Raw genomic sequence first — 22,906 nt, 5'->3', positions numbered from 1 at the left:
TTTACATAAAAAGCCTCAAATGCCAGGGAGTAAAGAGAGGTGGTTCTCATTGCCTGTGCATTTGCAACAAGCTTAGAAATGTCCACAGGAAAGGTATCTCTTCATTCATTCACCCAATCCTTTCATTCATCTAACAAATTGTTATTCACTGAATACATGTTTTGTATCATGCACATTTCTGGGCACAGAGTATAATAGGCAAGAATCAATGATAGGCTCTCAAAGAGTCTCATTCTAGTAGAGAAAGGTAGATGATAAACAATTAAACCAATACATAAAGAATTTCCAGTTGTGATCAATGCTGCAAAGAAAACAAGACAGAAGAATCAGGAAGTGGGTTACCCCCACTCAGGGAGGTTTCTCTGATTAAATAACATGTGAGTGGAAAGCTGAGTGCTGAGCAGTTGAGAGGCCAGTCCTGATAGAGAAAACAGTAAGTGCAAGGGCCCTGAGGCAAGCTGGCCTGAGCTCAGCAAAATAAAGGAACATGGAGACTCACCCTGTTGAGTCATTTCCATGGATAGCTGAACAAGAAGTTCCATTTAGCTTAAATTTGGATTTCTATCTGTTGAACAAAATATCTTTCAAAAATACATTATGATGCTAGACTAAAGCTAAAAGAGAAAAACACAGAACTAAAGTGCATTGTTTCTAATAAAGCAATGGCCTTTTTGGAAGCCATGTAAAGATAAAGCTGTTTAAATATGTCATGGAACTATAGACCAACTCTCACGATTAAAGGCTTAGATGGAGCTACATTCCTTTCCAAAGAATAGAATAGCTGCCTGTCATTGAATAGAGCATCTTAAAAGGACTATCTCTGTTTCCAGCAGACCTTCAAGAGAAGCTTAAAGGAGTACATAATGTTATAGTCAATTCTAAATTACTGTAGGCAGATTACTGTAAACAGCCTTTCTGAGCACTGCAGTACACAATTGTCAAGCATCAAAATCAGCTCAGAGGAATCATAAAACTCCAAGAAGCCTTCAATCAAACATGAATGGTGACAGAGAAGAAGAAAGAGAAATGTCATCACATCAATAAATGTAGGCTAAGTGAGTAAAAATAGAAACGTGTGTACATTTCATACAATGAGGTTGTCCTCCTTCCAATCTTTTTATTAAATCCACAGTGTGTCTTACAAACATGGACTCTCAGAATCGTAGAAATATCACAGCTCTTGCTCTCTCCTCCCACGCCCAAGATGCGGAAAGGAAAAAAGGCCAAGGGGAAGAAGGTGGCTCCGGCCCTGCTGTCTTGAAGCAGCAGGAGGCCAGGAAAGTAGTGAATCCCTTGTTTGAGAAAAGGCCTAACAATTTTGTCATTGGACAGGACATCCAGCCCAAAGCGACCTCACCTACTTTGTGAAACGGCCCCACTATATCGGGTTGCAGCAGCAGAGAGCTATCCTCTACAAGAGGCTGGAAGTGCCTCTTGTGATGAACCAGTTCACCCAGGTCCTGGACCACCTACAGCTACTCAGCTGCTTAGGCTGCCCCACAATACAGACCAGAGACAAAGCAAGAGAAGAAGCAGAGACTTGGCCCAGGCCGAGAAGAAAGCTGCCGGCAAAGGGGAGGAATCCACTAAGAGACCACCCGTCCTTCAAGCTGGGGTTAACACCGTCACCACCTTGCTGGAGAACAAGAAAGCTCAGCTGGTGGTGACTGCACATGACGTGGATCCCGTCGAGCTGGTGGTTTTCTTGCCTGCCCTGTGTCGTAAAATGGGAGTCCCTTATTGCATTACCAAGGGGAAGGCATGCCAGTCTGGGATGTCTAGTCCACAGGACGCCCTGCACCACTGTCGCCTTCACACAGGTTAACTAGGAAGACAAAAACACTGGCTAAGCTGGTGGAAGCTATCAGGACCAATTACAATGACAGATACAATGAGATCCACCGTCACTGGGGAGGCAATGTCTTGGGTCCCAAGTCTGTGGCTCCTATCACCAAGCTCGAAAAGGCAAAGGCTTGCCACTAAACTGGGTTAAATGTACACTGTTGAGGTGTCTGTAGATAAAAATAATTAAAATATTTTCCTGAAAAAAAAAAGAAAAGAAATATCACAGCTCTTTCTCCAGCCTCCTAAAGTGCTTGGAATTTCCAACATTAAGCTCTAGAAAGGTCTGTAAGAACATTTTCTCAAGAAATACAACACGGTAACACATCGCAATCTGTTTGAAAAATGAGCATAATTTATCTTACCAGCCAGTCCCGGAAAACAGGTCTCTGAAAGAATGGAAGCCTTTAAAATTCCTTTTTTATGGAGATGGCCGTCAGCCAAAGAAGCAGGATTGTGGAGACCCCAAACTAGATTGAAGGGACTGAGGGACAAATGAAGAGAAAGAGGAATGTCAAGGTAAATTTTCACAATGGCTTGCACTATTCCAAGTAACAGGAGCTCATTTATCTCAGAAATACCTGGCTTACTGCTAAAACCAACACTGCATTCTAGCTAGTTCCTAATAACACCCATTTCTGGGCTGTCATCCTATTTGGTCATTAATAGCAGCCTCCATAGAAACAGAAATGAAACTAAGAATTAAATATTTATATTCATGATGTAAAATAAAATTACTTTGCCAAGTGTTTCAGCCAAGTGTTGACCGGAAATGAAATGGAATTCACAAGGACAGTGTGTTTTCTGACAAGTTTGCGATTTCAGCATCCCATGCTTTCAGGCAAAGTGGAACAGGAGGAACTGTACTTGTCATTACACCAACTGCTTCCCTCCCAGTGGAGGGTCTTTGTTCCTGGTACTGTGACTCACTGGGTCACTAAGGACTTCAGTTGTCCCTCTAGCATGGTGGGTCTTGGGTTTCTCCATCAGCCCACCTGTAAAGGATCTGAGGTCCCTAGATAAGAAGCAACATTCAGTAGAATTTGGCATTCATAGGATGATGAAATCTATGACATCATTATCCCAGTTCTCATGGTTCTAATCCACAGAAAGCTTCTCTTGATTCTCAGAACTAGCCTTTGTAGTGCCCTTGAATGTGTAAACATTACTCTTTAGTGATGTTTGAAGCAGGATTTGAAACTCTGAAGCATGATTCAAAGCTACCCTATAATAACTAAGCTGCCATACTTACCTAAGGCTGCTTCCAAATATGTTTTCTATGAATCTGCCTTTCCAATAGAGCACAGTTCAGGGAAAGGGGGAGGGGGCAATTGTAAAAAAAGACAGAAAATGTCCAATTTTAGTTTGGCCCATGACTGCCTTGCCCTGGAATTCTGTACACTCTCCAAAAGAGACTGTCAATGATTTTTTAAAATATATAATTTAGAGGCCAGGTACGTTGGCTCATGCTTGTAATCCCAGCACTTTGGGAGGCCGAGGTGGGCAGATCATGAAGTCAAGAAATTGAGACCATCCTGTCCAACATGGTAAAACCCCGTCTCTACGAAAAATACAAAAATTAGCTAGGTGTGGTGGCATGCACCTGTAGTCCCAACTACTGGAGAGGCTGAGGCAGGAGAATCTCTCGATCGCAGGAGGCAGAGGTTGCAGTGAGCCGAGATCATGCCACTGCACTCCAGCCCGGTGATGGAGTGAGACTCCGTCTCAAAATATCTCTCTCTATATATATAGATATATATGTATACATAATTTCTTTTTTATTTTTTTAATTTTTAGAGAAAGGGGTCTTACAATGTTGCCCAGGCTGGACTCAAACTCCTGGACTCAAAGGACCCTTCCCTCTCAGCCTCCCAAGTAGCTGGGACTGCAGGTGCATGCCAATTAAGAATCAGCAACCAATTCAACTGTTGCTGACTCTTAATTAAGAAAGGCTCATGAACTATGTTTGAGCTGAGCAGGGTCACCTCCCACTTGTCACACGCGGCGCTCTCGCTCTCTTTCATCAGGTTCCTCCTGCTCCCCCCATCTTGGCATGCACATCTTTTTTATTGCATGGTACAGGGATACAGGCTGCAGGCACAGTCTCGCAGAAACCACTTAATTCCGAGAGGTCACGTGTGCTCATTTTACACAGCTGATGACCCATAAACCCCAGCATCGGTGTGAAAATGGCACACAACTTAGGAATTCTCCAAAAATATTTCACGTAATCAGAATTCCTTTTTCATCTAATAAGGAGACATATTTTATCTCCTAAGTGTCCACCAGATGTTAATGAATATTCTCTCTTCATTAAAGAGTTCTGTTCATCTTGGCAAGGCCTGTAGCTCAAATTAAAGTCTTCAAGGCTTTTGGGCACTCTATATCTCTTTGGTTTCAACTTATTCAACAATCTCTCCAAATTGTATTTCCCCTTTTTTTCAGAAGTTACTCCACTATACTCTCTCCTTCTCTTCTATTCTTTCCTTCTGATTCATCAAGAAAATTGTCATTGGTCTTGTCCATGTGTTACATAATAGAAGGAGAAAAGCCAAGGGCACAGCCCAACACAGCAGCTGATTTGGAAGGCGGAAAGGGCAGTAAAAACTGCCTGGGGGTGGGAATGGGCAATTCACAAGCTCAGTAGCAGAATCATGGAAAGTGGAGTCTGAACAAAACCGAGGGCTACAGACCACTCCTGCATCTCACTGCTATTACCTTGTCATGAATCCTGGCAGGCAAGATGACAAAGCAGTTACATCAGGACAGTCGGCAGTGGCAGGTATGAACATGGCTCAGTCGGCAGTGGCAGGTATGAACATGGCCCCTCGGGCTTGTCACTGCTCTTTACTGCACTCCCAGCTCATCATACCATACAGCAAGACGTAAGCCAGACAGGGCAGTGGAAGCTGCAGGAGGAATTGAAGCCATGGCGCCAGACAGAGCTGCGAGGGAGCAGGCCAACTCTGTTTACAAAGGAGCACCATCGAGAGAGTGGTGTGAGGATTAACGTTCCAGGCAGGGTGTTTTTTAAGATGCATGATCTTCTTCTATCAGCACAACTGAAGCCCAGGAGGTTTCCTGAAGGTGGAACCAAGACACTTCTACCTCTGAAGCCGTATTTTGTCCAGGATGCATGTTGGGCTGTTTTATTGGAGAGGCTGGGGGTGAGGGCACCAAAAGAGTCCCTGTCTCACAGGATCTTTCCTGAGAATGGTCTAATAAGACTGATCAATATGGGCTTTGGAGTAACACAGGCTTAATGCCACTGGCAACTCTGCCCCTTTTGGTTGTGGAAACTGGGCAAATGCCTCAAGCTCCTTAACCCTTCATATAAAAAGCATATATAAGCATATAGCAAGTACCTGATAAATTACATTTTAGACCCCGTCATTTCTGCTAGCCCTGGACTCCAGGGAGGTCCATTTACAATGGATAACTGACTATCCATTGTTTGAATGTTGACAGCTAAACACGTTTGTGAACAAGAAGAGAGGACAAATAACAAGAGGTTTGGAACTGGAAGAAATTCCAGCATGGGATTTAAAAGACCAGGACTAGTCTTCGAAGAGGACACTAGTGACTCTGCTCTAAACTTCTCTTTGCCAAAAAAGTGCCCACCCTCCACCCAGCCCCTGCCCTCATCACTGCAGGTCCTTACTAGCGAGAGGAGGATACTTTTAAAATTCAGAATCTGTGATATATGGCCTGATGAGTATTCTTAAATGTAATTAAAGGGCCCATAGTACAGAGTATTTCCATCTGGTTCTAGTTTAGTCAATTTAGTAAATGGTCCAAAGGGTCCCGTGCTTAGAGGGCACTAAGGCAGTAAAAGCGCCCTAAAACCGCTCCCTGCACAGCACCTGCACCCCCACTGCCCAGGGGGCTACACCCATCTCCACATGAGTCACCCTCCCTGTGCAACGCATGGGGGTGGGGAAGGGAGCTCCAGTATTATCAGCCATCAGCACCCTAGGGTGAACTGATTATCAGGACAACTAAAAACACACCTAATAAAGCCTTGGAGACACGTGCCAAGCACCGTGATGGACTAGAAGCGATTTCTAAGCTGAAATGCTGCTTGAATGCAATGCCAGCTGGATGCTTGGTGGGCAGAAATAGAGAAGGGGAAATGAAGCAAGCGCGGCATAGGGCTGAGGGTTGTTCTCATTCCTAAGTTTACCTAAGACTGGGGCCACGGGGCCGGTGTCTCCTGGGACCTACATCTCACGCAGCCTGGAGTCCAGAGCTGGCAGAAACAATGCAGTCACCGACCAAAGGTTGTCACTGCTGCTTTTTCTTGAAATTCCCGCCCGGGTCCTGTTGGGGGTTCCCGCCTAAGCGCTTATCACGGGCACAACCCAAACTTTTCAAAGCCGGCCCAAGGCCTGCGGGCCCAGACGCCAGGGTGGTTTTTAGGGTTTTCTTTCTTTCTTATTTCCCTTCTTCTTCTCCACAGTTGATGATTTTCTGCAGAAAAACAACTGCGAAAAAGAACCTATTTCATTTCCAGTTCCCATCACCGCGATTTCCACATGGATGTGACGTGACCCCAGCTTCCGAAATGCCCAGGTGACTCACGCGGGGACACCCCGGGGCGGGGCGAGGGAGTTTCTCCCCCAGAAGGGGGCGGGGCCTGGGGCCCCTGCGCCCCCTGGCGGACGACAGCTGAAGGGACGCGATTCGCAGCCCCTGACCAGAGAGAGTCACGTGACTTTGGAAAGTCCCGTGGAAATCCCCGTCAGTACATCTGAAACGGGGAAACGCAGACTGCGCAGTCTGCAGCCTCCCTGGCGGGCCGAGCGCAGCAAGCCGCCAGGAGAGATCACACCCCCAGCCGACCCTGCCAGCGAGCTAGCCCGACTACGGGCGTCCATGGAGCGTCGCCTCCGCCGGGTCCTTGCCCCGACCCCCGCCTGCGGCGCGCGCGTGTTCTGACCGGGACTTGGGACTTCGCGAAAGGATTGCGGGGCCCGGAGAGGTAACCGCCGCGCCTCCCCGAGCCGCCTGCCTTGGGCTCACCGCGGCCAAGGGCTGCGGGTGCATATTGAGCGGCGACCCCCGGGCTGGCACTGTCTACCTGGCATTGATTTTGCAACTGTCCTGGTGGGGGAGTTTGTTGGCCGTTTGTTTCTGTCTGGGTTTTGAAGTGCTGGGAGTTGAGGTCGCCGCTCCAGATGTTGGAATGACATCCCTGGATACCTCCAACCAGATGTTCCTTTCAGCTAATGCACCGAACTTAAGCTGCAGCTGACTGGTGTAGAGGCGCCCCTCGGGCCCTCTGATCGGGTGGTCGTTGGTGCTTTGCTTCTTTTCTGGAGTCGTTTTTGGAGTCAAGCGCTGCATGCCTATGGCCACGTAGGAATTGCAGAAGCGCTGGGGCTTTTTCCCAGATTGTGCAGAATCAGCCCGACGGGGCGTAGGGTACCGCAGTGGCCGGCTGCCTGGCGGAGGTGGGGAGGGCGGGGCTTTAGTTTCACAGACAGCTTCGCAGACGCTCAGGGGTCGGTCCTGGGGGCTGAGGTCCCGGCGCGGGGTCCAGCTTTTCCAGTTGCAGCAATGTAAGAGAGGTCTGCATGTAGACGTGGGTCGCTGGCCTGCCTTTGGGGGGCTCCACTTTAGCAGCGAGCTGCAGGTCCCTGCTCCAGCCCCTACCCCACAGTCAGACTGTCTTTGTCAGCTGGGGTCGTCCCACTTCCTGCCACCTGGCCTCTCAGGAAAGCAGTGGCATTAAGTAAGGAAGGAGCTTAACTCTTTTTGAGCCCGCTTTGTTTTCAGTTCTGTTCGCCTCAGATCTTCTTTCCTTGGAAAGCCAGTCTGGTCAAGTGTCTCAGGGCAGCATTTTGGCAGAATCATCGCTAATTAAAGGGGCTTCTGGACTCGCAACCTTAATGTACCAGATTACTGAGCAGCCAATGAATGCCTCATTCTCATTGTTTAAGGTGCTGCTTTGATTTTTTTTTCAATTCTTTGTACTATTTTTGATTTTTTTTTGGAGAGGCACTTCCCCAGATTAGGATGAGGTATTTGTTGATAAATAATTCATCAATTTCCACAACACGGACAAAAATGTCCCCCTATAGTGGAAAAATAAAACAAGGAGGAGAAGAGTTTGAGGAATTTCTTTAGAATCCCGTTGATCCTAGTGACAGAAGTTGAGAAATTGCCTTTAAATAAGACGGTGAGGTAACAAATGTTAAAAAAAAAAAAAAAAAAAAAAGAAAAGAAAAGAAAGTTAAGGGTAATATTGCATTGTTTGCCGCTTTAAAATGTATCTGAAACATTTGTTCTTTAATCTTAAGTGTGGAGAAGTCCAAGAACTGGAAACGTGGGCAGTGGGTTTTGATTTCTAAGGATTTGATTTCAATTTTACAGGCTGTGCAAGGCTAAACCTCCCAATGAGAGCTCACTGGGGTATCCAGTATTGGCATTTGCATACCTTGCCTATGGTCTACAGCTCTCAGTATTTTAGATCTTTGGTGAAAAATCTTTAGGTTCGGAAGAGAAAAATAAAAGAGACAAGCAAAAAGAGATAACACCTCTTGTTTAAAATCTTCCTCCTGCCCATCTCTTTCCATCTGATTGTGGCAGGCATTGTAGCCGCAGCTTTGGTGTTGTGGGATTGCAGGGGCCAGGTATTGAAAGACCTGGCTCCTAGGCTAAACTTTGCCCCTGAATGGCTGCGGGATCTAAGCAGTACCTGTAACTCCATTGCCTTAGCTGCACGCTAAGGTGGTAGTGTGGTTTCAAGGAAGGAAATAAGGTCATCTTTGACTTTTAGTCCCTCATCAAGCATGGTGTTGGCCTTCATTAGGTGGTCAGGTAGGGATTGTTGGGTGGATGGATGCATGGGTGGGGGAGGTGGGGGGATGGATGGATTGACAGACAGATGGAGGACAATATTGTGAAAGAGACTTTTGCTGTACCACAAAGGAAAGGTATATGTGTTATTTTTGTCCCGCTATGATTTTGCCCAATTTCACCTGTAGAGGATGGCTGATATCAAAGGAAAACACCATCCGATCTGGAGAATGACTCCCCTTTCCCAGCAATCAGATTAAGAATCTATCTAAAACTATCACCAGAAAACTCCTCAGGAGAAACCGTGGGTCATCTAAGTCCAACCTCTCTCCTTTGAGTGGGCCACAAGAATTTAGACCACCTTATCAATGGCGTTAAGAGAGCCTAGACCCAGCCAGGAGTAGCTACCCTAAAATCTAGGTTTCTTCTCCTCCCTCTGCCATAGGTTTAACATTTTATCAACTGGAGAGTTGCCCTGACAAATAGGTTCCTGCAGGAGTGGAATTAACAATCACTGTGAAATTTCCTAGGGAATGTCTTTGTGCTCTGAAAACATCTTCATCGTCCTGGAAATTAGGAAGTGTGGCCAGGCACCCTACAAAGGGCTAGTGAACCAGAGCTGGCTCTCCACGCGGCTCCATACTGGAGAGATCCCGCATTATGTTAATTCACATCATCCTGCGCTGTTGGCATGGGTTGTAGATGCTGGTCTTTGCCCCCTTTCCTCCTTCATTTACTGGAGTGGCCACCTGGTGGAAACTTCTTTCCTTGTCTGCTTCTAGGCTTTCATTCCTTCTACTAGTTGCTTTTATGCTTAAAGATTTCAGGGTGAAAAACTGGGCAGACATGCATCTGTGTTAGGACCTGGAGGGTGATGATAGAATTTTATTGGCAGTTGAGTTGAAATGATTGAGCTCCAATATTTGTTCTTGGAAGTATAGAATGTATTGTTCTGTTATTATTTTGTGGTTTTTCATTTTTTTGTAGAGACCCAGGTCTCAATATGTTGCCCAGGCTAGTCTCAAACTCCTGAGCCCAAGTGATCCTCCCACCTCGACCTCCCAAAGTGCCAGGATTATAGGCATAAGCCATCATACCCAGCCTATTATTAGTCTGTTTCTTATTCTGATATGAAGTCCGGTGGGGAGGTTCTGAAGGAATCTTGACTGCTCTTAAAATTGCAGCGCATCTTGCTGAAGTGGTTTTTTGTTGTTGTTGATTAGAAGACATTCAGCTTTAACTCTTTATAAACATCAGAAAAAACTTTATGAATAAACACTTAAATACTTCTCTTTGGGGCTAAAGAGGAAACACCAACCAGCAGCCTAAATGACAGCATAAAATTGCAAGATTTTTCATAAAATAGTTTACCAGCATAGGGAGGGAGTGATTACTCAAGAGTTTGCCCAAGAGCAGGATTGCTTGGTGGTGGTCTGAAGGGGAGGAGCTACAGACTTGTCAGGGCTACGCTGAGCCCTTAACTGGCATCCGGTACTCCCCAAATCCAACGCTGTTCGGCATGGTCTCAGAATGAAACGGGAGCTTCAGTTGGTTTTGAGGAGCTGTACCTGTTGCTGACAGGCAGGGTTGGCTCCCTGACAAATGTTACTGAAAACATGGGTTATTCCCCTCCTCCTCAGTACCCACTCTCTGCCTTCCGTCCCTTGTTTAGACTAATCTTTTAAAGTGATGTAACTTAAAACAGCCCAGTGTGAGTTAATCTCTGGGCCAGCTAGTATCCTGGGAGTAGAGGTGCTAAGATCTTTTGCCTACAGATCAGGGTAATGACAAGATCAAAACTGGGGTTTCCTGCAGACAGGTATAAAGGAGTCATATCAAAGTCAGGCTAACGGAATGACTTTTTTTTTTCTTTCCTTTTCAGGTGTTGGAGAGCACAATGGCCGAACAAGTCCTTCCTCAGGCTTTGTATTTGAGCAACATGCGGAAAGCTGTGAAGATACGGGAGAGAACTCCAGAAGATATTTTCAAACCTACGAATGGGATCATTCATCATTTTAAAACCATGCACCGATGCACACTGGAAATGTTCAGAACTTGCCAGTTTTGTCCTCAATTTCGGGAGATCATCCACAAAGCCCTCATCGACAGAAACATCCAGGCTTCCCTGGAAAGCCAGAAGAAACTCAACTGGTGTCGGGAAGTCAGGAAGCTTGTAGCACTGAAAACGAATGGTAAGACTTGCTCTGTTGTGCTTCTTTCACCCAGGTGACAGCTTCTGCCTGCTGGGTCCCCATTCGTGGAGCTTTAATAGCACAAGCCCAAACTCAAATCTCTTGAGATTTAGTATAGACACCTTAGTGTAGAAACTCTATACGGGACATGTGATAAGAGCTGACTTGTTTTGTGAATCTATTTATTAAGGATATTTTCTGATTGTGTATATTGCAGCGCACATTGAGGCTTGGAGAATGTGTTTCTAATACTCCAATTAGGTGATTTGTTTCTAATTCTTACAAATGTTTAATCATCTGTAAAATACCCTTCACTGGCCCGTAATGGAAATGTTAAAGGGTACGTTTGTTTCCCACTGTCATTAGAAAATGTGTGTGATGTTCTTATGCCTCTCGAATCGGTAGCATTTTAGAGGTTAACCAGTGAATGGCTGTTGAAGACATGAGGAACTTCTTTTGTCTCCTCCTCCTCTCTGACCTGGGTTCTACTGCCTATGCCCTGCGGTGTGAAATAGATAGACAGCTGAGATTTTTAGCATGAATTTTAGACTTCACCTTCATTATTTTTAGGGGTTCCTAGTCACTGAAATCCTTCCTGCCTGTGCTGTTCTGCCGGTGGCCTTTACTAGGAGTAGCTATTTCCTATTCCAAGCTTTACTGTTTTGTTTTTTAATCATTTCCCTTGGATAAGAATCTGTGCATCAACAGGAGTGTCTGTTGCATACTGTTTCATGCAGGCACAGAATTCTACTCTGCGGATGAGGATAATTATTACAATAAGCATTAGACTATACAAGATCAATTAAATGCTCATAGACTACATAAGACCAGGAATCTCAGATACCTAAATCTGTGACAGTCCCAAACCATCCTAATAGAAGTAAGATGTCCAAGAGCAGAAAATCACTGTTGACAATGATTACGATGTTATCTTAATTAACTTAATTAACTTAATTGGTACATTAACTTTGGCTTTTTTTGACTTGGGTAACTTAGAGTGATTGGTGGATGTGGGTTTTTAAATTTTGATTCTGGGGGCTCTTGCACATTGCTTCAACATCTTGCCTAGATTTATGAAACACTGATTCTTAGAAACATAAGTAGAAAGAAAACTAGGGATAGCTACTGTCTGCATTATTCTTGCCATTAAATTAAGTGATACACAGAGGTGGGTAATTATGTAAAGTCATCATCATGGGGTTTATGTGCCTGACAATTTGTAGTTTTAATCCTCTCCCATTTTATTACCAAAAAGAAATAGAGTAAACTTTGGGGGAGTTGGAAAGAAAGATTCTGCTGAATTAAAAATGTGATAGGAAGGGGAAAACCTTATTAAGAAAATTAACTGACTTTTTGCTTTGCTTCCTTAAGATAGGAAATGCTCGATTTCCACTAGGAAAAAAAAGGGAATATAAATAGGAAATAGGAAACACTTATTTTGCAAACATGTCATTTAAATCAACAAGGAGTCACACTACAAATAAAACTACAAAAGCAGGTGCATTTTGGTAACTTTTTTGGGAAATCATTTTTAGACTCAGAATCCTTTTGTTTCTTCACTTTCTAGAAAACTCCTTAAGATTCTAAATGTGGAAGAAAGGATATCGGGGAGGGAGGAATACAAATGACTTTTTTTTCTTTGATTTTGATTAGCACCTTTTTTTAAAAAAAATTAATCCTTCCCCTGATAGGAGGGTTATTCAACGGCAATATCTGGGGAGGGGGTGATTCACAAGTTTGTATTTGAGGATATGAGACTGTGGTGAATGAGGAAGGGAGTAGGTGGCATAAAATTGAAACTTCATGTGAAAAATTCCAGCGTCTATTGGCTGCAGCGATTTCACTTGTATAATGAGTAGCCCTATTCCAGCTCACCCTGACCACACCCACTTGGAAAGTCCAGGGTGCACCTCGCAGTTTAAATGTCTACACACCAGAACAAAAAGTACAATAGCTGTTGCTCAATTGCTAGTCAAATAACTTAGCACTGGGGAATTCCAGATGTTACTTAGGGAATTTTATACTGGTGCATCTCAATAAAGAACTGAAAGTAAGCACAAGAAGAAGAAAAAAAGCCTTATCTTTGCTCTAGATTTTGCAAAGGGGAAATTTCAACAGAATGCAATCATTGCTACACGTCTGCCAAGGCACAAGGCTTGGGTGATCTTTTTTGTCCATTTGTTTGAATACTTACTTAGCTAGTTTTTCTAAATGTATAACTTGAAGGAATACTGGCTGTGGATACATATTTGAGGGTTTTTTTGGTCTCTTTATAGTTTGACTATAATTGTAATTTGATAAAATTTCAAATAGCATTTTTGCCCTACTTATAGAGTAATATAAGAAACAGTTTAACTTTTCTTTATAAAGATTATTTTGTATTTGCCAAAAGATACTAAGGAGTTAACTTTTTTTGTTTTAAACATTTCCCCAAAAGATTCATTGTTTGGAGGTTGAAAAAAATGCAGCCCATTGAATTGTGAGTTTTAAACTGGAAAGGTCACAAATTAATGGCATACAATTCAACCTGCTTTTTTTTCTTTCTCAAAATGTCAGCCCTAAACACTGAATTATTTTCAAATGTAGACACCCAGGTGCTTTTTAACTTTTGTACTTTATAGTTACTAACAAGCAGGTTTGCATAACGCGTTTTTGAGAGCTGGACTGGCAGGCCATAGGTAATTCAGTGTTGCCAACCTCACTTTACACACCAGGAGAGGAAACTCCCAGGGCCCAAAGGCTAAAGGGGAATGGTCAAGTCATTTGCCATTGAGTCATAGCCAGACCATCCCAGTCTAGCAAGCCATGCCTGCTTCCTGGTTTGTGCATGTTGCCCTGTGTGCTCTTCCTTAGGATTAGAGAGCAGCAATGCCAGTGCCTTCACCGGCAAGTTAAGGGATAGTAGAAAGGGATGGGGCTTTAGAGATCATCACTCAGTGCCCTCATTTCCCAAAGAGGAAAAATGCCCAGAGAACCTAAGGAATTTCCCCCAGGTCACCTAAACGAGTTAGGAGCAAAGTTAAGCTAGAACTGAGGTCCCTGGCTCCTTTGCTGTTGGTGTCATTCATTAAAAAGAAGAATAAAAAGAACTGTTTTTTCCTTAAAGCTGTCATTATCTTGTGAAATACCAATTTGTCCTTGACTAGGAAATTAAACCGAATTAAACCACTCAATGCCCTAGCATTGTAGCAGGGCTGGTTTATTCTGAAAACCTTTGCTGGTCCTGAAATGCCGATAACTTGACTTTCCTTCTCTTCTCCTCCTTTCTGTCCTCAGGTGATGGCAATTGCCTCATGCACGCCACTTCTCAGTACATGTGGGGTGTTCAGGACACAGACTTGGTACTGAGGAAGGCACTGTTCAGCACGCTCAAGGAAACAGACACACGCAACTTTAAATTCCGCTGGCAACTGGAGTCTCTCAAATCTCAGGAATTTGTGGAAACGGGGCTTTGCTATGACACTCGGGTATGTATTGCCCCCTAATTATCTGTTGACAGAACTCCATGGTGGGCATAGGGTACCCCTGGGTGAGTCCCTGCCCTCTGGTAGCATCTAATGGACTTGGTCATATGAATTTGGCTAAGTGAAGCATACTCAATGGAAAACACCAGAAACCTATGGGACTAACCCAAGGCTTTTGCCACTGCTTTTGGTTAGCAGATTCCCAGCTGTGGATCTGTTCCCTCTAGCAGCAGGTCTTCTGCTCATGGCCTTTTCCATTGGTGTTTTGTTGTTTTTCAGTTTGATTGCCCTTAGCTTTGCTGAGCCAGCCAATAACATTACAACACGTGCCTCACCATCCTCAGTCACAAGTTTGGAATTTTTGTGAACATTTGGATGAGGGGCTGCAATGTGATACCTCATCAGGGATTTTTTTTTTTTGAAAGCAGGTGCTGTCCCTGTCCTCCCCAACTTTTGAGTTTGCCTTGTAGTAGAAAAAAGTAAAGGAAGAAAACCAAAATGGGGCAAAAAGGGTGATCATTTGAATGATACTTTCATGAAAGGGGAAAAATAAGCTGAGTTATATAAGTGAATAATTGCAGAGTGATGTCAGAATGACTTTTTAGTATAGGAGTACAGGGTACATTCAAGCTTTTTTTCCTCTTTCACCCTCCTCCCCTTAGAACTGGAATGATGAATGGGACACCCTTATCAAAATGGCTTCCACAGACACACCCGTGGCCCGAGGTGGGCTTCAGTACAACTCGCTGGAAGAAATACACATATTTGTCCTTTGCAACATCCTCAGAAGGCCAATCATTGTCATTTCAGGTGAGATGCCTGCAGATCATGGATCTGTACTTAAATGCTTTCAGCTTTAATGCCTTGGCTCTTAGAGAAAACCACACTGACAAAGTTCAAGTAACAGAGTTAAGTGGAATTTGATGAAAGCCACCTTAAGGGCCTCATTTTTCTTTTCTTTCCTTGAACAGACAAAATGCTAAGAAGTTTGGAATCAGGTTCCAATTTTGCCCCTTTGAAAGTGGGTGGAATTTACCTGCCTCTCCATTGGCCTGCTCAGGAATGTTATAGATACCCCATTGTTCTCGGCTATGACAGTCATCACTTTGTACCCTTGGTGACCCTGAAGGACAGTGGGCCTGGTGAGAAAACTGCATTAATTCACATTTGTAACTTCTGTGAGATACTGAAACATCAGGGTTTTCTCTTTTGCTTCTTATTGAAACACTCTTATTTAAGTAGATTATTTTTATTTAAATATATAGTGCTGTGACTTGCTTGGTTAGTAAGAGTAATATAATAGCAGTAATCATAATACCCCCATATTGTTTTGACTATGACTTGGAAAGTCAAGTACTTTCATACATGATAAATCAAGGTGCACAGTGCCCTTAATATAGTATCTGGTATGGAGCAAGTAAATGCCTGTCAGGTTAGCTTTTTTAATTTCTTTTTGAGACAGGGCCTCCCTCTGTCATTCAGGCTAGAGTGCAGTGGCACAATCATGGCTCATTGCAGCCTCCACCTCCTGGGCTCAAGCAGTCTCCTGCCTTGGCCTCTCAAATTTACAGGCATGAGCCACCATGCCTGGCCTGTTAGCTGTTATTTTAATAGCTTCATGTGGAGTAGGTACTCTGCTTTAGCTGTATTATTTTATTTCATTTTTATCCTCATAGCATTCTTGTGAGATGTAGGTCTTGGTAGCCTTATTTTACAGATTAAACAGTTAAAGCTCAGAGAGGTCAAATAACCTGCCTAATGCCACACAGCTTGATAGTGACAAAGCCAGGATTCAAACTCAGTTCAGTCTGATTCTAAAGCCTGAGACTTTTAACCAATAAGATCCACCACCTCTAGACTGGTTAATATTCTGTGAGTTTCCTGGAAACAATGCCTTTTTTTTTTTTTTTTTTTTCAAAAATTAATTTTTTCTTTTTTCTTAAATTTATAGAGATGAGGTTTCTCCATGTTGGTCAGGCTGGTCTTGAACTCCCAACCTCAGGTGATTTGCCTGCCTTGGCCTCCCAAAGTGCTGGGATTATAGGCATGAGCCACTGCGCCCGGCCAACAGTGCATTTTTATATTAGAGTATAGCACATTTTGTTTTCCCATTTGGGTTTCACTGTGGTTCAGAACACTTTTCTATTCTGTAAATTATATCTGTTACACATGTTCAAAATGAGATCTACTTACATATGGCATTGTTTAGTACAGTATCATTTTACTTATGTGTTATTTTTTTTCCTTAGAAATCCGAGCTGTTCCACTCGTTAACAGAGACCGAGGAAGATTTGAAGACTTAAAAGTTCACTTTTTGACAGATCCTGAAAATGAGATGAAGGAAAAGCTCTTAAAAGAGTACTTGATGGTGATAGAAATCCCCGTCCAAGGCTGGGACCATGGCACAACTCATCTCATTAATGCTGCAAAGTAAGCAGTTTATGCTTAGCTCTGTCCTGTGTCATCTGTAACTACCTTCAACCTCAGCCACATGAGCTGCTGCCACCCTGAAGCTCAACAGTAGAGTGATTTGCAGCCAGTTTCTGCCAATGGGAAACAAATTCAGAGTCTTGTGCATGGTTAGAGAGGATTATCTAAGGCACTACTAACTTTGATTTCAAATCAAAACAAGTAATTTATCCATAATGATTTTTCTGTGTATCTGGACCCTGAAAGTTAGAATTGCAGAATTATGAGTTTTTAAAGGCATTTACACATCCAGGATAATTATTGTTTTTTGTTTTTGTATTTTAATTACTCCGGTACATATTAAAAAGACTAGGAAGTGAAAACACTTGGAAACAAAAGCCTTTCTGTCTTGGCTTCTTGGTAGGAACGGGCACATCAGACATAGAAGGGACTGTAGGTTGTTTATGCTGCAGCTCATGATTCTGCCATGTGGAAATGGGAGGAAAGCCCCAGAATGCCCATTGTGCAGGTATCCGGTCTTTAAACATTGGCTTTATGTTGAAGAGATGCCTGTTTCTGAGCACTTGAAGAGCATCCGTCTCTCAAAGTGGAGATTAGCAAATTATGGAGTCAACAGTAAACAGACAGTGCCTTTGAGTGTACCTGCGTCTTAGTTACTCATGGCGGCTAATGCTGGTGAAGACCAGACACAGGTTTAAAGTTAGTAACAGCAAAATACCCAACCTAAAAAGTTTCAAAGTAGTTTGTACTCTAAAATAGACTAGTCCCCAAATGAATAGCCTGAGTCATGTTTTACTCAGAATTTGATCTCTGAGAAATTAGAAAGTAAACTGATTTTTTTTTAGCCCTTGTTTTAGAGCTATCTATAATTTTGGGTGGACCAAGATTGATCAAATGAAACTGCGATTTTAAAAATAAGGAAGTCTTAGTAAACTACCTGACATCATTCTTGACTCTAGAATGTGTTAGAAAATATGTCTGATCATGTTATGTGAAAAGTGTGAACTCTTCATCACAGGCCTGCATTTCAATGAATGGTTCTACGATTCTTGCTGTAATCCACATTCTAAAACTTTGTCCTATCGGCTAATGATGTAAAACTTTGTGCGTGATTTTGTTTTGTCTCAAACGTGTTTTTTCCTTTTGGCCTTCAGGTTGGATGAAGCCAACTTACCCAAAGAAATCAATCTGGTAGATGATTACTTTGAACTTGTTCAGCATGAGTACAAGAAATGGCAGGAAAACAGCGAGCAGGGGAGGAGGGAGCTGCTTGCCCAGAATCCCATGGAACCTTCCATGCCCCAGCTTTCTCTTATGGATGTAAAATGTGAAACGCCCAACTGCCCCTTCTTCATGTCTGTGAACACCCAGCCTTTATGCCATGAGTGCTCAGAAAGGCGGCAAAAGAATCAGAACAAACTCCCAAAGCTGAACTCTAAGCCGGGCCCTGAGGTGCTCCCTGGCATGGCACTCGGGGCCTCTCGGGGAGAAGCCTATGAGCCCTTGGCATGGAACCCTGAGGAGCCGGCTGGGGGGCCTCATTCAGCCCCACCAACAGCACCTAGCCCCTTTCTGTTCAGCGAGACCACTGCCATGAAGTGCAGGAGCCCCGGCTGCCCCTTCACACTGAACGTGCAGCACAATGGATTTTGTGAACGTTGCCACAACGCCCGGCAACTTCGCGCCAGCCACGCTGCAGACCACACCAGGCACTTGGATCCTGGGAAGTGCCAAGCCTGCCTCCAGGACGTTACAAGGACATTTAATGGGATCTGCAGTACTTGCTTCAAAAGGACTACGGCAGAGGCTTCCTCCAGCCTCAGCACCAGCCTCCCTCCCTCCTGTCACCAGCGCTCCAAGTCAGATCCCTCACAGCTCGTCAGGAGCCCCTCCCCGCATTCTCGTCATAGAGCTGGAAACGATGTCCCTGCTGGCTGCCTGTCTCAAGCTGCACGGACTCCAGGGGACAGGGCGGGGACGAGCAAGTGCAGAAAAGCTGGCTGCATGTATTTTGGGACTCCAGAAAACAAGGGCTTTTGCACCCTGTGTTTCATCGAGTACAGAGAAAACAAATGTGAGTGAAATGGTTGATTTCTTAACATAGCAGCTACTGTCAAGAAGGGGTTTTGTTCCTGAACTTTAAGGGAAAAAAAGCCAGTGTGGGCAGTCAGGCAGAATGGTCAGAACCTACCATGCTGTTCTACTGGCTTGTGCATGGGACCCCGCCCATGGAGGCAAAAGGCACTGCGTGATTGCAGCAGCTCCTAATATCACATTCCAAAAACCAGAGCGCCCTGTAGACAGAGCTCATGGGATTTACTTTTATTAGACCATTCAAGTCTGGGATATCTAAGATAGTCTAAGTTTAAACTAAACTTCTTTTGCAACTTGGATATAATAGAACAGTCTTAAAATCTGAAGAGTAGTTAACTGGAGAGAAGGAAGGTGGTTATTGACACCGTAAGGAAACAGTCATGGTTTTGGAAATCTCTAATTCAAAAGAAGGGTGACCAGGTAATGCCTGCTCTTTGCCCTGTTCCTGTGACTGATCAGTGCTCCAAGTTCAAAATGAGAGATTTGTAAAGCCAAAGATGTTTCCATAATAATGCTGTTATTTCTTCTGCTGAATTTATACATTTAAATATATGTATATTTAAGTAGGTAAGTAGATAGATAGACATAGCTAGCTGGCAATATATATATATATATATATATATATATATATATATATATATACACACACACACACAGCTAGCTAGTTAGATAGCTAGATAGATAGCTATTTAAGGCTGGCCTAATCTGTATTTGGGACCCGTTTGTTTCTCTGATGTCAGCATCTCTCTATCTGGGGGACCCCTGTGTGGTACTAATTAGGATCCACTCTCCTGTAGATTTTGCCGCTGCCTCAGGGAAAGCCAGTCCCACAGCCTCCAGGTTCCAGAACACCGTTCCGTGCCTGGGGAGGGAATGCGGAACGCTCGGAAGCACCATGTTTGAAGGATACTGCCAGAAGTGTTTCATCGAAGCTCAGAATCAGAGATTTCATGAGGCCAAAAGGACAGAAGAGCAGCTGGTGAGACATTTTCAGGAGCTTCCCCTCCCTCCCTTGTGTTCGGTGCTTTTTGTTGAAACACTTTCTTCCGACAGTGACAAGCAGACTGTCCTCTCTGCCAGGTTCTGTCTCCTCATGATAAAGGATTAGTTCAGAACCTGAAGGGAAACGGCCTCATCACTGTGACCCCTCGGGTCAGAAATGCTACCACCGATTTTCATGCCCCAAGTATACTGTAGAATTTATTTTAAAAACAAAGAAACACAGGCATTGCATAAAGCTTCTTCAAGCCTCCAAAACGCCAGATGGTAATCAGAGGCTTCTCTGATTTGTAGAAGCACAGACATCTAAAAAGCAGCCCTTCTTAAATAATCCTTTATCACAAGGAGTGAACAGGCCGAGCTTCTCAGGGGCCTCTGGTTAATGGCACATCAGAAAAGCCAGCTTAGACAGATAGGTGTGTCGCCTGTTCATAGAACGGTAGGGAAGCTATCTAAGTAAGAACAGTGGTTATTGGTCCCAACAGAGGAGAGTCAGGGGACGTTTGCAGGTCAACTTAGGCTTGGTGGTTTTTCTCAGCCTCCCTGGGGGCCCAGTCAGTTCTCCTTGGGGTTGGAAGGAAACATCCTTGGAGACCTCTGGCTCATAGACCGCGGTACTCTCTTGTTCCCTAGCTCAGGCATGTACAGCTCTTTGTAGACTCCACACTATGCAGTGAGATTTCACTGTGCTCTCTCTAAGACACGTGAGCAATAGTTCTGTCTGTTTTTTCCACTCAGAGATCGAGCCAGCGCAGAGATGTGCCTCGAACCACACAGACCACCTCAAGGCCCAAGTGCGCCCGGGCCTCCTGCAAGAACATCCTGGCCTGCCGCAGCGAGGAGCTCTGCATGGAGTGCCAGCATCCCAACCAGCGGATGGGCCTGGGGGCGCACCGGGGTGAGCCTGCCCCTGAAGACCCCCCCAAGCAGCGCTGCCGGGCCCCCGCCTGTGATCACTTTGGCAATGCCAAGTGCAACGGCTACTGCAACGAGTGCTTTCAGTTCAAGCAGATGTATGGCTAACCGGAAACAGGCGGGTCAGCTCCTGCAGGAAGAGGGGCCTCGAGCTGCCAGTCATCATGGTGCTATCCTCTGAACCCTCAGCTGCCACTGCAGCGGTGGCTCAAGGGTGTCTGAGCAGGAGAGGAAAGATAAGCTCTTCGTGGTGCCCATGATGCTCAGGTTTGGTAACGGGGGAGTGTTCCCCGGTGGCCTTAGAAAGCAAAGCTTGTAACTGGCAAGGGATGATGTCAGATTCAGCCCAAGGTTCCTCCTCTCCTACCAAGCAGGAGGCCAGGAACTTCTTTGGACTTGGAAAGTGTGCGAGGACTGGCCGAGGCCCCTGCATCTGGCCCATTGTCTTGGCTGAGAAGGGAAAAGACACGCAGTCGGGTGGGCTGGGGAAGCCAGAGCCATTCTCCCTGCTCTCTCCCAGCATCTCCTGGTGATGTGAAGCCAGATGCTCATGGCAGCGAGGCCTTCTGCAAGAAGCTCAAGGAAGCTCAGGAAAAACAGACGTATTCAGAGAGTGTTTGTAGTTCATGGTTTTTCCCTACTGGCCTGGTTCCTTTCCTGAGGACCTGGCAAAAATGCAGAACCATCCATGGACTGTGATTCTGAGGCTGCTGAGACTGAACATGTTCACATTGACAGAAAAACAAGCTGCTCTTTACATATGCACCTTTTAAGAATCAGAGTATTTTAGTGGGAAGACGTGTAACTCTTTGGGTTATTATTGTCTTTACTTCTAAAGAAGTTAGCTTGAACTGAGGAGTAAAAGTGTATACATATATAATATACCCTTACATTATGAATGAGGGATTTTTTTAAATTATATTGAAATGCTGCCCTAGAAGTATAATAGGAAGGCTGAATAATAACCTGTTTTCTGGTTGTTGTTGGGGCATGAGCTTGTATATACACTGCTTGCATAAACTCAACCAGCTGCCTTTTTAAAGGGAGCGCTAGTCCTGTTTGTGTAACTCACTTTATTTATTTTATTACAAACTTCAAGGTTATTTAAGTGAAGATATTTCTTCTGCTCCAGGGAAAATGTTGCAGTGTCCTCTTGAGAGAACACTTTGCTTTGCGTGAGGTTGTGGGCAAGTTCCTGACCACAGGGAGTACATTGGCCTCTTTGATATGCTTTGCCTCCCCAGGAAAGAAGGAATTGCATCCAAGGTATATACGTTCATCAAAGTTTCATGCTTCTCCTTATGAAACTCCAGCTATGTAATAAAAAAACCATCCTCTGTGTTCTGTTAATGCCTCTGAGTGTCCTACCTCCTTGGAGATGAGATAGAGAAGGAGCAGGGATGAGACTGGGGATGACCACAGGGAAAGATGTGGCCATTTGTGAGGGGGAGCACCGAGGTGAGCCTGCCCCCGAAGGCCCCCCACAACAGCGCTGCCACGCCCCTGCCTGTGATCACTTTGGCAATGCCAAGTGCAACGGAATTTATTTTCTGTGTTAACACTGTGTCCTGGGGGGCTGGGAAGTCTCTTGCATCCCATGGTACCCCAGTTTTGGGACAGCAAAAGCCAGTAACCGTGAGTATGAGGAAATCTCTTTCTGTTGTTGGCTTACAGGTTTTTCTGTGTGCTTTGTGGTTGCTGTCATATTTGCTCTAGAAAAAAAAAAGGAGGGGAAATGCATTTTTCCCAGAGATAAAGGCTGCCATTTTGGGGGTCTGTACTTATGACCTGAAAATATTTGTGATTCATAACTCTACACAGCCTTTCCTCATATTATTAAACATGCTTTCCCCTTAAAACTCCCTACGTTTTTTCCCAGACAAATCTTTATAATTTCTTTCCAAAGATATCAAATAGACTTCAGTGTTTTCACCGAATTCTCTTAAAGACAGTATCTTAATATTTTGTATTGATCATTATTTCCATTCTTAATGTGAAAAAATGGAATTATTTATACTTATTTTTAAAAGTATTTGAAATTTGCACATTTAATTGTCCCTAATAGGAAGCCATATATTGTTGGATTTCTTCAAGTTTTCATAAATAAATGTAACTTTTCACAAGAGACAACATTAAAAAATAAATTATTTAAGAACAGATCGTGATGTT

General features: G+C 44.2%; 1 protein-coding gene across 2 annotated transcripts; it reads left to right on the top strand.

Annotated features, from left to right (window-relative positions):
• The first annotated feature begins 6,734 nt into the window (after nt 1–6,734).
• On the top strand, nt 6,735–22,896 carry TNFAIP3 (TNF alpha induced protein 3). 2 transcript variants are annotated; one of them, XM_012474501.3, is made up of 9 exons: nt 6,735–6,823; nt 10,526–10,835; nt 14,112–14,302; nt 14,962–15,109; nt 15,271–15,441; nt 16,549–16,729; nt 17,884–18,803; nt 19,621–19,802; nt 20,561–22,896. In XM_012474501.3, exons 2-9 carry the CDS (start codon nt 10,541–10,543, stop codon nt 20,843–20,845), a joined length of 2,373 nt encoding a protein of 790 aa, XP_012329924.2. In that variant the 5' UTR covers nt 6,735–6,823; nt 10,526–10,540; the 3' UTR covers nt 20,846–22,896. The 2 variants fall into 2 exon arrangements, with proteins under 2 accessions (XP_012329924.2, XP_012329925.2); XM_012474502.3 differs by lacking the exon at nt 6,735–6,823 and adding an exon at nt 10,169–10,424.
• Nucleotides 22,897–22,906: the final 10 nt, after the last annotated feature.

The sequence above is a fragment of the Aotus nancymaae genome, unplaced genomic scaffold (genome assembly GCF_030222135.1).
Source record: "Aotus nancymaae isolate 86718 unplaced genomic scaffold, 86718_ANA_hifiasm-v0.15.2.pri h1tg000040l, whole genome shotgun sequence".
Lineage (NCBI taxonomy): Eukaryota > Metazoa > Chordata > Mammalia > Primates > Aotidae > Aotus > Aotus nancymaae.
Note: the sequence above shows the minus strand (reverse complement) of the source record. Positions and strands in the feature narration are given on the sequence as shown.

Excerpts from the sequence above, each read along its gene's own strand:
- TNFAIP3 (XM_012474501.3), top strand. The coding sequence starts at position 10,541 with ATGGCCGAACAAGTCCTTCCTCAGGCTTTGTATTTGAGCAACATGCGG. Across the intron at positions 14,303-14,961 it reads GGCTTTGCTATGACACTCGG|AACTGGAATGATGAATGGGA; the intron begins GTATGTATTGCC and ends TCCTCCCCTTAG. Across the intron at positions 15,442-16,548 it reads CCTGAAGGACAGTGGGCCTG|AAATCCGAGCTGTTCCACTC; the intron begins GTGAGAAAACTG and ends TTTTTTCCTTAG.